The sequence below is a fragment of the Lontra canadensis genome, unplaced genomic scaffold (assembly GCF_010015895.1).
Source record: "Lontra canadensis isolate GAN:19392208 unplaced genomic scaffold, GSC_riverotter_1.0 scaffold106, whole genome shotgun sequence".
In the NCBI taxonomy this organism is placed as follows: Eukaryota; Metazoa; Chordata; class Mammalia; order Carnivora; family Mustelidae; genus Lontra; species Lontra canadensis.
The window spans coordinates 838,493-855,332 of record NW_022631100.1 but is presented as its reverse complement, the minus strand read 5'-3'; the positions used below and the strand labels follow the sequence as shown (position 1 = coordinate 855,332).

Genomic DNA, 16,840 nt, shown 5'->3' with positions numbered 1-16,840 from the left:
AGAGCTAATTGGTTAGAAAGTACAGACTGCAGTCCAGATGGGGGCGGCTGACATCCCCTTTCACAGTGACCCAAAGGACATGAGGGATGAGACATGCAGAGTCTGTGCAGAGCGCTCCAGGTAGAGGGCAGGCAGTCAGTGTGAAGGCCCAGGTCGGCATGTGTGCCATGTTGCAGAACGTGCTGGAAGGCGGGGTACCTGCAGTGAGACGAATGGGCCTGGAGGAGAGTGCAGGGCCTTGGAGGCCGTGGAAGGGGCTCGTGTGCTTTGCTGAGATGGGGGGCCTTGGGGGGCTTTGAGTGAGGAAGTGGTACCATCTCATTTTCTTTCCTAGTTCTATTTTTATAAACTATGGTACTACTCTTGGTTTTTTTATTTTGTATTTGGAAGCATTTATAAGTTCACAGGAAATTATAAAAAGAGTGCACAGGGGTTCCATGTACCCAGTTTATCTTAATTGTTACATTTTATGTAGCTAGCAGCATGTGCCAGGTCAAAACCAGGAAACAGACATCTGTATAATAATGTGTATATGTTTCTGTGCAGTAGATTCCTGTAGTGACCACAGCGGTCAACATGGGAACTACGCCATCAGCTCCGAGATCCCCCTTGCGCTGCCCTAAATGGTAACACCCGCCTCTGTGTCTTCCCATAACTCCACACCACCACCAGCCTGCTCTCTTACTTACATGTGTCACATCAAGAGTTTACTATAAAAGTGATCATAGAAATGTGGCTTTTTAGGTTAGCTGTGTGCACCTCGCATAATGCCTTTGAGGTGGGTTCAGATACAAGTATGGCTCCGCAGTTTGCTCCTTTTTAGTGCTGAGTCGGGGAGGGCACAGTTGGTTTGACCTTTCTCTTCCAGGGCAACATTGTGGTTTTTCCACTCTGTTACACATACCATGAACCTCTGTGTGAATAGGTTCTTGAGTGGACCTAAGGTTTGATTTCTCAGGAATAAATGTTTAGGAGCAGAGTGGCTGGATCATATGGGAAGTATATGTTCAGTTTTTTATTTATTTTTTTAAAGATTTTTTTTTAATTTATCTGATAGTGAGAACAAGCAGGGGGAGCAGCAGGCAGAGGGAGAGGGAGAAGCAGGCTCCCCGCCAAGCGGAGTGTCAGGTGCGGCGCTCGATCCCATGATCCCAGGATCATGACCTGAGTTAAAGGCAGACGCTTAAGGACTGAACCACCCAGGTGCCCCAATGTTCACTTTTTTAAAGGGCTTGTCAAACCTTCTTCCAGAGTGACTGTACCATGTGACATCTCTGTAATGGCATGAGAAATCCAGTTGGTTTGCTTCCTTCCAGTATTTTGTGTTGTCACTATATTTTATCCTAAGGGATGTATAGTGGTATCTCATCATGGTTGTAATTTGTAATTTGTATTTCTCTAATGGCTCATCAGCCATTAGAACATCTTTTTGTGTGTTTACTTACCATCCTGTATATTCTTTATTGAAGTATCTCTTGTATCTTACGCCCATTTTCTAAAATTGGTTTGTATTTTTTCAAGATTTTATTTTTAAAATAATCTCTACAGCCAGTGTGGGTCTCAAACTTAGAACCCTGAGACCAGGAGTCCTACTCCACTGATTGAGCCAGCCAGGTGCTCCTAGACTACACTTTTCTTCTTTTTTAAACTTTTGAGTTTTGAGAGTTCTTTATATATTGTAGATACGAGTCTTTGTCAGATAAGTGATTTGCAGTATTTTTTCTCATTCTGCAGCTTATCCTTTCATCCTCTTAATTGAAGAGACTCCGTGTATTTTTTTAAGTTTTTATTTATTTCCTAATCTCTACACCCCAGGTGATGGTTGAACTATGACCCCAAGATCAAGAGTTGCATGTTCAGAAGACTGAGCCAGTCAGGCACCCCTTCAGTATATTAATATTTACCTTTATATATTCTGATTTGGGAAGCATTTTTAAGAACCTTTTTCGGTCTCATGTGTCCAAAATTTTCTTCAGTGTTTTCTTCTAAAAGTTTTGTAGTCTTATGTTTTTACAACTTAAAATCTGTAATCTATTTTTAGTTAACTTTTATTTGAGGTAGGAAACTTAAGTCTAGGTGTATTTTTTCCCCTATGACTATCCAGTTCCTCCATCATTTTTGAAGACTGTTGTTCCTGCATTGAATCAGTTTTGCACCTTTGTGCAAAACAGCAATGGACAATTGGAATTTGAAGTTAAAAACACAATACCATTGGCGTGCCTGGGTGTCTCAGGCAGGTAAGCATCTGACTCTTGGTTTCGGCTCAAGTCAGGATTCTCAGGTTCCTGAGATTGAGCCCCACATGGGGCTCCATGCTCAGTGGGGAGTCTGCTTCTCTTTTCCTCTGCTCCTCCCCTGCTCATGTTCTCTCTCTCTCCCTCTCAAATAAAAATGAATAAATCTTTCCTTAAAATGACACACAATACCATTTACATTACCGCTGGAAGGAAGGAAGGTAAGTAGGTCTAGGTGTAAATCGTACAAAATATGTACAAGATCTATATGAGGAGGGGCTTCTGGGTGGCCCAGTTGGCTAAGCCTCTGACTCTTGGTTTTGTCTAAGGTCATGATCCCAGGGTCCTGAGATCGAGCCCAGCCTCAGACTCCCAGCTCGGCAGGAGGGCTGCTTTTCCCTCTCTCACTCCCCCACTTGTGTTCCTGTTCTCATGATCTCTCTCTCTCTGCCAAATAAGTAAATAAAATCTTTAAAAAAAATCTTCAGGCTCTCTGCTCGGCAGGGAGCCTGCTTCCCTTCCTCTCTCTCTGCCTGCCTCTCTGCCTACTTGTGATCTCTAGCTGTCAAATAAATAAATAAAAATCTTAAAAAAAAGAAAAATGGGGCGCCTGGATGGCTCAGTGGGTTAAAGCCTCTACCTTCTGCTCAGGTCGTGATCCCAGGGTCCTGGGATGGAGCCCTGCATCAGGCTCTCTGCTCAGCAGGAAGCCTGCTTCCCTTCCTCTCTCTCTGCCTGCCTCTCTGCCTACTTGTGATCTCTGTTTGTTGAATAAATAAATAAAAATATTTTTTTAAAAATCTGTATGAGGAAAAAGTATAAAACTCTAATGAGAGAAATCAGAGAATATATAAATAAATGGAGAGGTGTTCATAAATAGGAAAACTGAATACTGTCAAGACTGTCAGTCTTTCCAACTTGATCTATAGATTCAAATCAACCCTGCTCACAATCAGCAGGTTATTTTGTGGATAAACATTCTAGAGTTTGTATGGACAGGCAAAAAGCCCAGGATGGCCAACACAGTATTGAAGGAGAAGAACAAAGTTGGAGGACTGACACTACCCAACTTCAAGACTTAGTATAAAATTACAGTGAACCAGACAGTGTGGTATTGGTGAAAGAAAAAAAGAGGGAATTCAGTAGAACAGAGCAGAAGCCAGAAGTAGACCGACACAAATATAGTCCACTGGTTTTTGATAAATGAGCAAAAGCAATTGAATGGAGAAAGGATAATCTTCTCAAGAAATGGCACTGGAACAACTGGGTCCTTACATGCAAAAAATGACTCAAGACACAGATCTTACGCCTTTCACAAAAATTATCTCGAAATAGACCATATACCCAGATGTACAGTACAAAACAATAAAACTAGAAGAGAGCAGGAGAAATTTCAGTTGAACTTGGGTTTGGTGATAACTTTTAGATACAACACCCAAAGCACAATCTGTGAAGGAGAAACATTGATATGTTGAACTTCATTATGGTGAGAAACTTTTCTTCTATGAAAGACATGGTTAGGGTGCTTCGGTGGCTCAGTGGGTTAAGCCTCTGCCTTTGGCTCAGGTCATGGTCTCAGTGCCCTGGGATAGAGGCCTGCATCGGGCTCTCTGCTCGGCAGGGAGCCTGCTTTTCCTCCTCTCTCTGCCTGCCTCTCTGCCTACTTGTGATCTCTCTCTCTCTGTCAGATAAATAAAAACAAAATCTTTTTAAACAAACAACAACAAAAAAAAACGATGGTGCACCCGGGTGGCTGAGTGGGATAAAGCCTCTGCCTTCGGCTCAGGTCATGATCCCAGGGTCCTGGGATCAAGCCCCATATTGGGCTCTCTGCTCAGCAAGGAGCCTGCTTCCCTTCCTCTCTCTCTGCCTGCCTCTCTGCCTACTTGTGATCTCTGTCTGTAAAATAAATAAAATTAAAAAAAAAAAAGAGAAAGACATGGTTAAGAGGATAAAAAGAGGGGTGCCTGAGTGGCTCAGTGGGTTAAGCCTCTGCCTTTGGCTCAGGTCATGATCTCAGGGTCTTGGGACCAAGCCCCGCATTGGGCTCTCTGCTTAGCAGGGAGCCTGCTTCCTCCCCTCTCTCTGCCTGCCTCTCTGCCTACTTGTGATCTCTCTCTCTCTGTCAAATAAATAAATAAAATTTAAAAAAAGAGAGAGAATAAAAAGACAAGACACAAACTGGAAGAAAATATTTGTGGAACACATACCTGATAAAGGACTGTGTGGTGGACTGAATGTCGTGTCCCTACCCCAAATTTATTATGTGGAAATCTTTACCCTAGATGTCAGGATATAGAAGGTGGGCCTTTGGTAATGAGGTCTGTGGCTGGGCCTTCATCAGGGGGATTAGCACCCTTATAAAAGGGACACAATGAGAAGATGGCATAGGCTGCAGCCCATAAGAGGGCTCTTCATGGAACCCAGTCACGGGGACACCCTGACCTCAGACTTCAGCTTCCAGACCTGTGAGAAACAAATTTCTGTTGTGTATCATGCCACCCAATGTGTGATATTTTGTTGTAAGAACCTAAATTGACTAAGGCTGATATCCAAAATACACAAAGAACTCTTAAAAACTCAATAATGAGAAAACAAACAGATGTAAAGATCTAAGCAGACTCCTTACCAGAGAAGATGTACAGATGGCAGATAAAGACATGAAAAAATGTTCAAGAGCATCATATGTTATTAGGGAAATGCAAATTAAGACAATAGAGATATGGGTGCCTGGGTGGCTCAGTGAGTTAAGCCTCTGCCTTTGGCTCAGGTCATGATCTCGGGGTCCTGGGATCGAGCCCCACATCGGGCTCTCTGCTCAGCAGGGAGCCTGCTTCCTCCTCTCTCTCTCTCTCTGCCTGCCTTGTGATCTCTCTCTGTCAAATAAATAAATAAAATCTTAAAAATTTAAAAAAAATTAAAACAGAGATACCATTGTACATCTACTGGGATGGCTGAAATCCAAACACAGACAACACTAAATTGTGACAATATGGAGCAACAGGAGCTCTCACTTGTTGATGGCAGGAACGCAAAATGGTACAGCCATCTGAAAGACAGTCTGGCAGCTTCTTTAAAAATGAAACAGGGACAACTGTCTGGCTCAGTTGGTGGAACATGTGACTCTGGCTCTCAGAGTTGTGAGTTTGATCCCCACACTGGGTGTAGAGTTTACTTAAAGATAAAATCTTTAAAGAAAGAAACATCCTTACCATAAAGTGCCTAACTTGTAATTGTGGGTGTTTTGATGCTCCTCTCAGTCCTGTTGGCTGCACATCTTTGCGGTTCTGTTGTGCATATTCATTTAGAACTGTCTTTTGGTGGGCTGATCTGTATGTTCTGTCATTACATTAAGTCATTCTCAGTCCCCTGACAGGTTTCTTTTGAAGTGTATTTTATCTGCTATTAATAGAGCCATTTCTGATTTCTTTTGATTGATGTTTCCATGGTATATCTTTTCTATCCATTTACTGTCACCCTATTGATGTCATTACATGTGAAGTGAGTTCCTTATAAACAGCAGATAGGGTCCTTTTTATTTTTTTTTTAAGATTTTATTTATTTGACAGACAAAGATCACAAGTAGTCAGAGAGGAAGGCGGAGAGAGAGGAGGAAGCAGGCTCCCCGTGGAGCAGAGAGCCCGATGTGGGGCTCGATCCCAGGACCCTGGGATCATGACCTGAGGTGAAGGCAGAGGCTTTAACCCACTGAGCCACCCAGGCACCCCAAGGTCCTTTTTTAAATCCACTCTGCCAATTTCTGCCTTTTAATTGGTGTATTTAGAGCATTTATATTTAGTATACATTTTTACTCTTCCCATAGTTTTTCTTTTCTGGTGTTTCTAATTTTTTTCTATCATTTCCTTTTTGTTTTAGGAACTTCCTTGAGCTATTCTTTTAGGTATGTTCAGCTTGTAGCAAATTTTCTTTGTTTTCACTTACCTGTGAATGTCTTGATTTCAGTTTCTTTCTTGAAGTCTGTCTATGCTAGATAGGCAGTTCTGGGTTGACAGTTCTCTCTGCCAGTACCTGAAAATTGTGCCACGTCCTGCCAGCGCTTGTGATTTCCGAACATAGACTAACTCTCCTTTGAATGTCCTGACTGCACAGGGAGGGTGGTGTCACTGTTCTCTGCTTTTAACTTTTTATTTCTGTTTTTTAAATATTTTAGTTATTTATTGGAGACAGAGGGAGAGAGAATCCAAGTAGGCTCCATGCCCAGTGCAGAGTCTGATGCGGGGCTCAATGCCATGACCCTGAGATCACAACCTATGCTAAAACCAAGACTGAGCCCACCCAGGTGCCCCTCAAATACTTTTTTTTAGCTCTTTCTCTTTTCCTCCTGGGACTCCTGTGACACACATGTTAGATCTTTTGTTATAGTCCCATAGGGCCCTGAGGCTTTGTTGCTGGTTCTTTCCTTCCTCTGTTTTCTCTGTGTTGTTCAGATTTGGTAATTTCTATTCTTCAGGTTCACTGATTCTCTCTGTTGTCTCCATGGTTCTGGTGAGCCTGTCCAGTGAGGTTTTCCTTTTGTTTGCTTAGTTTTGCCATTGAAAATATTGTTTACTTCTTTACGTCTTCTCTTTCTTTGCTGAGACTTCTTTTTTTTTTTTTTTTTTTTTTTTTTTTTTTTTGTTTCAAGCCTGTTCATGATTTTCCTGTAAGTACTTTTATTGTGGCTGTAATAAAACCCTTGTCAGGTGACTGACTCCAACACCTGGGTCATGTCAGTGGTCCACCTTCTGTGTTTCTTTTCTCATTAAAGTTGAGACTTTTTCTGCATCTTGTTTCAACAAGTAATTTTCAGTTGTGTTCTGGACATTTGAGTGTTTTGAAATGTTGAGTATTAACTTACATTTTCTCCTTTGAGGCCTTCTCTGACTGTGCAGGGGAAGGGGAAGTCGCTTCTTGGCCATGGGCTGAGACAGGAATCCCAGGCTCCTTGCTCTACCTCCGTTCACACTCACTGGGTGGGGAGATGCGTTGTTCCTGCTGGGCCTCCATTAACATCCCCTCAGCCTGGGTAGGGGCACCTCGTACTCTTCCCCACAACCTCCAGGAACCCAGGGAAAGCAGAGGTGGAAGTGTCAGCTCTCTACTGGGCCTTCTCTGACACTGCCTGGCATGAAAAGAGAAACCCAGATGGGGAGGTAGCTATTAAAATTCAAATGACACTGAAAAGCAAAAGATAAAATTACCCTCTCTGTCCCTGCCCAGAGGCAACCGCTGGTAAAGTCTATGAGCTGTTTCTTTTGTATTTTTTTTTCCATATTTTCAAATAATATGCTCATATTGCTGTTTCTTATCAGTTTCATATGCTGCTGTCACTACTTTCTCAGACACATGAAAATTTGTTATATTCACTGTTGCTCCACATGCAGCCACCGTCACTGCCACCCCGTCGTCCCCACATGATAATACCGTTTCTCCACAACTTTTGGTCACATCAGCAGTCGGTGTTTACATTACCAGGATAGTGTACCTATTTCTCTGCGTGGACCCAGGAGTTACACTGCGATCAGAGTTCTGTTTTCACATAACCTTCTCATTCTTAGATGTAGAAACTCTCGTTTTCTCTTGCTTTGTTTTGTTTCTATTTTTCATCAGATACGCAGACAGTGGTCAATATTATTTGTGTCCATGATTTATTTTGCTTTTGTTTCCAAAGCATTCTCTGCTCTGGCTGCAGTCTGGGCTTTTTGAGTTTGGTATACTTGAGGGTATCTCTGTTCCCTCCTCATTACTGATTGGTAGCCTGGCTGAGTACAGGATTTTGAGTTGAAAAAAATTTTTTCATGATTTATAGGCCTTGCTTTTTTTTCTCTTAAAAGTTTTGTGTCATACTGATCCTTTTTATGTGACATTTAAAAAAAAAATCTTATTTTTAAGTGCTCTCTACACCCAGTGTAGGGCTGAAACTCAACCTAGAGGTCAAGAGTTGCACATTTTACCATTTCAGCCAGCCAGGCATGCCGTATATGACATTTTGTTAATTTGTTTCGTGTGTATGCTTAGCACTTGGTGAGTCTTAACCCTCTGGATTGGACTTTTATTTTTTTTTTTTTTAAGATTGTATTTATTTATTTGACAGACAGAGATCACAAGCAGTCAGAGAGGCAGGCAGAGAGGAGGAAGCAGGTTCCCTGCTGAGCAGAGAGCCCGATGCGAGGCTCAATCCCAGGACCCTGGGATCATGACCTGAGCCGAAGGCAGAGGCTTTAACCCACTGAGCCACCCAAGCACGCTGGATTGGACTTTGAAATGTCTTCTTTTTTCCTAGTTTCTATTTCTGTCTTAATTTTTCCCCTACTTTTTGAGCTACTGGTTTTTAGAAATTAAGTGAAAGATTGCTGTGTCACCCTCCCACCTGTGGTTGCCCTGTGGCCCGGCCACAGCTCTCCTGTGTTGTGTGGTCCTCCAGAGTCCACACCCTGCCCCGGAGATACCCCGCTTCCCATGCTGTCCCCACAGAGTACAGCTAGACCACAGGTGTCCCGACTCACCTCCTTCTTCCATACTGGCTCCGAGGGACGGTCTGTCCCCACTTCATCCCCGGTCTGGCCGGTTAGAAACGCGGGTGCCTGGCACACAGACGCGTGCGACCCGAAGAGTCCTGCTGGCTTATTACTCATTCTTCCGCTCGGCAGGGATCTGTGTCCTACTGTAGCCACACACAGTCCAGAAAGTTTCTGCCCCCGGTGTACAGCTCAGGTGAAGAAACAGGTCCTTTATGGTGGGTAAGTTTCTGGACAAGAATTAGGTCTGAAGTTTCACATTTTGACAGAAAGCTTCTAGTTGAGGGTCCCCATCTGCTGTAAGCCCTTCGTAACTCTTGGGTGCCAGGGGGACGGCTTACCTGGAAGAGATTCACTTCACCTCATAGGGTATTCAGCCACTTTGAGTTCCAACTGCCTTGTTTCCTTACCTATCCGGCCTTGGGTCATGGCGGTGCCTTGGGGCCATGGTCGGACCTGTGTGTCTTGCCCTTTGGCACAGTACTTTATATATATATTTTTTTTTATTTTTTTTTGACACAGAGAGAGAGAGATCATAAGGAGGCAGAGAGGCAGGCAAAGAGAGGGGGAAGCAGGCTCCCTGCTGAGCAGAGACCCTGATGCGGGGCTTGATCCCAGCACCCTGAGATCATGACCTGAGCTGAAGGCAGAGGCTTAACCCACTGAGCCACCCAGGTGCCCCAGTACTTCCCTTTTAAAGATGACTTAGGCCCCAGCCTCACTTCGCTGCGTCCCAGGAACCTGGTACATGAGAGAACCCAGGAAGTATTTGTTTAGTGAATTGTAAGAAGAGACCTACTTTTCTTTCATGAAGGCTGACCCACCTTGTAATAATTTTCACTCAACACATTACTCACGGCTCATTAGCCTGAGGATGGATCCAGTTTGTAAGGAAATCTGCTTGATTGAGAGGTGACGTAGCATTAACTTTACCAGATTCAGATAACTTTACAAGAGTCAGTGGTATTGAGTATATTTATAGACTCCTGCGGCCATCCTAACCATCTGATTTTAGAACATTTCTATCACCCTAAAAAGCAGTCTGTCGTTGGCCATTACTCGCCATCCTTCCCCCACCTCCAGCACTTCTGCCTATGTAGGCTTCCCTGTCCTGGCTCACTTATGTGATGGGCCTGTCAAGTCCACCTGCCTTTACCTAGCATCCCCTATTGTAGACCATAGCTAGCACGTAGCAATACTTCGTCCCTCTTGCCGGATGATGGTCCCTTGTGTGGGTATATGACATTTGATTCATTCGCCAGTCAGTAGACATTTAGGTTGTTTCCATGTGGGGGCTTGTGATAATACTGCTGTAGACATCCAGGTACAAATTTTTGTGTGGACATATATTAAAATTTCTGTGGGGTAGATACCCAGGAGTGGGATTGCTGGACCACGTGGTGACTGTGTTTACCATTTCAAGAAACAGCCAGACTTTTCCAAAGTATTTTACGTTCCTGCTAGCAATTATAACAAAGCAGTGTGTGGGTGTTACGATTTCTCCACATCCTCGCCAACACTTCTTATGTCTTTCTTTCTGGGTATAGCCATTCTAGTGGGTATGAGGTAGTATTTCACTGTAGTGTATCTTCTTTTCACTTGGGTTATGCCTTGTCATGGAGTGGTAAGACTTAATCATTCTAGATAGGAGTCTATACCAGATATGTGATTTGCATATGTTTTCTCCTAGTCTATGGGTTGTCTTTTCATTTTAAATTTTGGTGAAGTCCAATTTATTAATTTTTTTTAAAGCACATGCACTTTTGTTGTCATGCCATATCTTTGAAAAATCACTGCCTAGCACAAGGTCACAGGCAGGCAGAGGGAGAAGCAAACTCCTCACTGAGCAGGGAGTCCAATGTGGGACTCGATCCCAGACCCTGTGATCATGACCTGAGCTAAAGACAGATGCTTCACTGACTAAGCCACCCAGGCACCCCCTAAGAATGTTTGCTAATCATAATTGGGATTATTACGCCAGGATTACTTTTGAGCTTGCAGATCTGGCTTTAAGATCCACTTGTATTCTTAAGTTAAAACATGTTTTACCAAGTGATACTGGCATAACCACAGATTTACACATCACTGAAACATGGTAGGATCTAAAAATATTGTTCCATGTATTGGAATAATTGAGTTCTTAAAAAACATGAAGGCCATGCAAGGGCACCTGGGTGTCACAGTTGGTTACATGTCCGACTCTTGGTTTCAGCTCAGGTCATTATCTTGGGGTCATGAAATTGAGTCTCATGTCCAGCTTTGTGGTCAGTGGTGGGTCCACTTGTCCCTCTCCCTCTGCTCCTCACCACCCCCCCACCATGAGCACGCATGCTTGCTCTTAATCTCTCTCTCTCTCTTTCTCTCAAATAAATAAATAAATAAATAAAAATCTTTAAAAAACTCATACACAAAGGCCACGCAGTGGACAAAGAACAGCCTTTTCAATCCATATGCAAGGGGTGCCTGGGTGCCTGGCCCACTTGTGTACTCTCCCTCTCAAATCAGTAAAAATCTTTTTTTTTTTTTTTTTTTCTTTAAAGATCTCATTTATTTATTTGACAGATCACAAGTGGCAGGGGTTGGTGGTTGGGGGGTGGGTAGCAGGCTCCCTCCTGAGCAGAGAGGCTGATGCAGGGCTTGATTCCAGAACTGGGATCATGACCTGAGCTGAAGGCAGAGGCTTTAACCCACTGAACCACCCAGGCGCCCAGTAAATAAAATCTTTAATAAAGAAAAGATGGGGCACCTGGGTGGCTCATTCATTAAGCGTTGGCCTTCAGCTCAGGTCATGATCCCAGCGCCCTGGGATCGAGCCCCACATTAGGCTCCCTGCTCTACGGGAAGCCTGCTTCTCCCTCTCCCACTTGCCCTTCTTGTATTCCCTCTCTCACTGTCTCTCTCTCTGTGTCAAATAAATAAATAAAATCTTTAAAAAAAAAAAAAGCCATTTGCAAGAAAAATCACCTTTAATACACACACCTCTTACCACATGTAAAAATTAACCCAAAATGGATCAAAGATCAGTGACAACTCACAGCTGTAAAATTCCAGGAAGAAAACAGGAGAGAAATGTTTCCTACCATGGATTAAGTGAAGATTGCTTAGATGTGACCCCAAAAGCACAATCTTAGAGCAAAAAGATAAATCGAACTGCTCTTCACAAGATGCCACTGAGTGAACACAAGGACAAAACTACAGTGACTGGGAGAAAATACTTACAAAGTGTATATGTGATCAAGGATTTATATCTGGAACGTAGAATGGATTCTCAAAACTCAACAACTGAAGAACATTAAAAATTGGCTGAACACTGCACAGACCCTTCCCTGTCATGGGTATACAGGCGGCAGGTAGACCTGAAAATGTGCTTGGCCTCGTTAGCCCTCAGGGAGATGCTAGTGAGATCCCACTACAAACCTTAGAATAACTATCTAAAATGAAAACGACTATACCAAGTATTGGCAAGGACAGGGGAATGTCAACTGGCACAGCTAGTCTGGAAAACAGTTTGTTGGTGTTTTTGAATTTCAGGCTACCGCTGTGGTGGGATGTAGCCATACTGCTCTGCGTCCCACACTTAGCAAGGGAAACACACCAAGACTGGTACATGAGTGCTGCAGGACTGGAAACCAAATGGTGATCAGCAGAGCAATGGAAGAATAAATCGAGGCATATCTGCACAGGGTGATACTCCCCAACCATAAAGAAGAATCAAGTACTAAGGCACGCCAGCACTTAGGGGAACCTGAAAACAGTTCTGTTGATAGAGCATGCTTACACATCTGTAAAATTCTAGAAAATATGAACTAACCTGTAGTGACAGAACCAATGAGCGGCTGCCTGGGGACTGAGGGTGTCAGGGAAGAGCAGCAGGGAAAGGCCGCAGTGCAGTCCTCAGTAAATTTTTAAACTGCAGGGGTTTCCTGAGACCTGTGTGGGGTCCTTCCCCCTGTAGGGTAAGAGGGCGCTCAGGCCTGTGGGATAGCACTCCATCATCATGCTGCAGGGGTTATGCAGTCAATTTTCCTTTTCTTCCTTACTTCCAAGTAGTATATCCTAGCATCTCAAGAGAAAGTCCAATATTGTGTTGAACATCAAAGGATCACTGAATTAAGTATTTAGCTTCCCCAAGGGAACTGAAGAACAAAATTAACAGAATCAGAATTTCAGCTAGAAAGAACTCTACCTCTTTATGGAATAAATTAATGGTTTAGTCTGAGTGTGCTCATTAGAAAACACGAGACCCATTATAGGTGCACTTGTGCGTGAACAAGGGTCTTATCATAGTGAGCTACGTGAAGCCTCTCTGGAATGGTTGAGGGCCTCTTCACGGAGGAATCAGGAATGTACCTAATGAACTTCGGTGTCAGGCAGAGTTTGGAACCTGCTCTCTGCTCCTGCTACCAAGAGTCTGGTGAGGACAAACAAGGGCAAGAGTTTCTTCTGGGGGACTCTGGGAAGGCTTCCTGGAGGAAGCATTGTTTGAGAATCCCACTATGTGTAAATGAGGAAGAAAGTATTTCGGAGAAAGGAACCACTGAGAACAAAGAGAAGAAGGCTTGAGGCTTCTAGGTTGTTTAGGGAATGGAGAGAGAGAGGTTTGGTCAGTGGGGTGTGGGAGTTGGGGAGACTGTGAGGAGAGAGGAGAGAGGGAACTAGGATGGGAGGATCCGGTCCTTTAGGGCCTTACTCCCGTGGTGAGAGATATGGGCTTGGTTCTGCCACAGCGAGTGGTCGGCAGGTATTTTAGAAGATAACCCTAGGGGCATTGCAGTGGTTCCCGGAGAGGGGAAGTTCAGAGATGAGGCCAGTCAGAGGTTGTGACATTTGGCTCCTGAGGACAGGGTAATGGGAGGCCCCCCTGCCAGAATCCCAGGCTCACGTGGGGGGTCCTCATCTGAGCCAGAGAACCCTGGTGGCTCGCGGGTTTGGGCAGAAACATGGGCTGGACTTTTCTGAAAGATATACTTTCATGAGGAGGAACTTTTAATTTTAATAAAGTCTAATTTATCGATTTTTTCTTTTTAAAAAGTTGTCTTCTCACATCTCATGTTAATTATATTTTTTAAAAGATTATATTTAATTTATTGAAGACTTGACCCTCCCATCTTCTCTAGATATCATTGACCCTGCGATCCTGCGCCCTGGACGCCTGGACAAAACACTCTTTGTGGGTTTGCCACCTCCCGCAGACCGTCTGGCCATCCTAAAAACCATTACAAAAGTGAGTAAAGGAAGTGGCATGGTTTCATGTGTTTTTCTCCTTTTAGATGCACACAGGTATCTGTAGCTTTAAATATTTGTTCAGCCTGTGTCTCCCGAAGAAAAGGTGAAATGGTTTAGATAATTGAAGAGACTGTCTATTCATTTTATTTGCTTACATAAAAGGGATATTTAAAGTTAAATGCTTGACTAATGTATTTGAGATTTTACTCTAATCACACTTTTTTCTTCTTTTGAATCTTTGTTACTTTAGAGAAATTGCCCTTAGAGGAATTTTAAATGGAATAGAAACTTTTGTAGCTGAGAAGTGAATAGATACAGGCCCAATATAAATATCCATGGAAACTGAGTCTCAGTCACAGTGTTGAATCTGTCCTCCATGTTTGTATAGGCCAACTTTTTTTTTTTAAGATTTTATTTATTTGAGAGAGAATGTGAGTGCGTTGGGGGAGGGCCAGAGGAAGAGAATCTCAGGCCAATTGCAGTGAGCGCAGAGCCTGATGTAGGGCTGAGTCCCATAACCCTGAGATCATGACCTGAGCTGAAACCAAGAATCGGGCGCTCAACCAGCTGCACCACCCAGGATCCCTTTCCTTTATTTTAAGTAAACTATACCTAACATGAGCCTCGAACCCATGACCAATCAACTCTACCAAGGGTCAAGGGTCAACACTCTACCAGCTGAGCCAGCCAGTCACCCCTGGTGCATGCCAGCTTTATGATGCCTGTATAGTATTCATGTTGCTATTGTTATAAAAATAATAAACAATATGGACAAAATACAAAGAAGAAAGCAAATCACCCTAAATTGTATGGCTACAAAAATAATGTGCATTGACATTTTTTTAATCTTTTTTTTTTTTTTTTAAGATTTTATTTATTTGACAAAGAGAAAGCAAGAGAGGGAATAAAAGGCAGGGGAGTGGGAGAGGGGGAAGCAGACTTCCCACTGAGCAGTGAGCCCAATGTGGGGCTCGATCCCAGGACCCGGGATTATTACCTGAGCCGAAGGCCGACACTTAATGACTGAGACACCCAGGTGCCCCAACTTTCTTTAATTTAAAAAAAAGGCAAAGCTAAAACAATTATCAAACTTCCAGTAAATGTTTTTCTCCATAAATGATATTATTTCCTAAAATAGCACCCTAAGGTTAAAAATGTAAAAAGATCAGGAAAACCAGTAGGCAGCAGAACCACTTCTTTTTTTTTTCCCCACTCTTGTTTTTAAGATTTTTTGTTTGTTTGTTTGAGAGAGAGTAGGGATGAGGGAGCAGATGGAGAGGGAGAGAGTCTTAAATAGACTTCATGCTGAGCAGGACTCAGTCTCACGACCCTGAGATCACAAGCTGAGCTGAAACCAAGAGTGGGACAAAATGGTTCATGCCTTTTTGGTTGCCACTAGTAAACGGTAAACCTTACACGTGTGTAGTATTCTCTTTCTGTAATGGCAGAGGAAGATTCCAGGCTTTCATTACCTAAAACTGCATAGAGCAGTGAGTGTCTGCTACTACCTTCCAAGGGGGGGGCACGAGGGGACGTGAGGGGTGCAAGGGGGACCAGCCTTCTGGGTGGAGGCCCCAGTGAGAGATGTCTGGAAGACTTCTTGGAGGAAGTGAAGCCAGAAGCTGTGAAGGGAGGTGCACCAGACGCAAAGCCATGTCCGGCACAGCAAAAAGATCACGTGTGAGAACTGGGTCTGGTGTGAACGAGTAGGATGCTGGACTGACTGTAGAGTTGAGGGGCAAAGACAGAGCAGGAGAAACTCTCTGTTTGGGCCACTGAATGGGTGAGTCTGGGAAGGAGGAGGTTCTGGTGCTTGGTCAGTCTCCTGGCGAGAGTCGGCTCGAGCCTGAGAGGTCAGGAGAGCCCTCTAGCCGCCACCAGCATGGCTTCCTGTCAGAGACATAAAGACACATGGCTTTGGTCCAGGGCTTTTGACCCAGGGCAATCTGACTCCCAACAGCCCACCTCCCGGGCAGCATCTGGGGACACTCGTTTGGGGCCTAGGTGGGGGTGATGGTATGCCAAGCAGCCCCACAGCACGAAGTACCCGACTCAGGACGTCCGCAGAGCCACAGCCACATAGCCCTGCTGTCACATGCGTCCTTGGGTCTCTGTGGCCAGCGGGTTCTGTGACAAGTTCACGCAGCATTTTGTCCCTGTCCTGGGCTCCTTCCCGGAGCTGTCTCTGAGGCGCTGTTTGCTTTGGTTAAAGTGTGTGTGTACCAACACAGACACACAAGCACGTTCACGTGCTCCTAATTTGTTTCCATGAGCTCCCAGTAGTTCTGGTGGCCAGAAAATCCTTCCACTCTTGCCCCTGGGCAAGCACTAAATACAGGCACGGGCCAGAGGAAGCATGCCCGACGGGAGCTGTGGGTGCTCAGGGCCGCACACATTCGGACCCATAGTGATGACCGATTGCTGTTTCCCTCGTGTTCTCCTCTGTGGGCTGCTCAGCACCACGGGACAGCCTGACACATCCTTTAGCTAGAATCCCAGTGCCATTTGCCGCAGTTATTAGCCCTCGGACTTGGGTAAAAGCACCCCACCTCAAAGGCAAAGTTATCGAGAAAAGAAGGTAATAGAATGCTGTGCGCGGAAGTATGTGCTCCTGATGGCGTGCACTTGCTGAGGACGGGAAACCCTCCGACTCAGGCCTCCCCTCTGAGGAGCGCGTCTCCTAGACCAGAGGGCGACAACGCATGCTTACAAAGCAACACAGGCCCATTCATTCCTGCGGCATGGAGGGCAGTAGAGGGGCTGAACCGCCCAGGGGTTTCAGCTGTGTAAAGAAGAAAGTCCACTGAAATATGGGCACTGGGCAGCCCAGGGGTGGGGTTACAGGGCTTCGCCCGTGTGGTC

General features: G+C 44.4%; 1 protein-coding gene across 6 annotated transcripts in view; it reads left to right on the top strand.

Annotated features, from left to right (window-relative positions):
* NVL (nuclear VCP like) overlaps positions 1-16,840 on the top strand; it is a 97,123-nt gene that overhangs the window by 51,798 nt on the left and 28,485 nt on the right. For 3 of the 6 annotated variants that reach the window (XM_032838706.1, XM_032838703.1, XM_032838702.1), the window contains one exon: positions 13,870-13,976. The exons of 1 other annotated variant lie outside the window; for it this stretch is intronic. In XM_032838706.1, coding sequence (XP_032694597.1) covers positions 13,870-13,976 — 107 coding nt within the window. Of the gene's footprint in view, positions 1-546; positions 627-13,869; positions 13,977-16,840 lie in introns of those variants that run through there. 2 more of the 6 variants (XM_032838705.1, XM_032838704.1) reach the window with 2 other exon arrangements.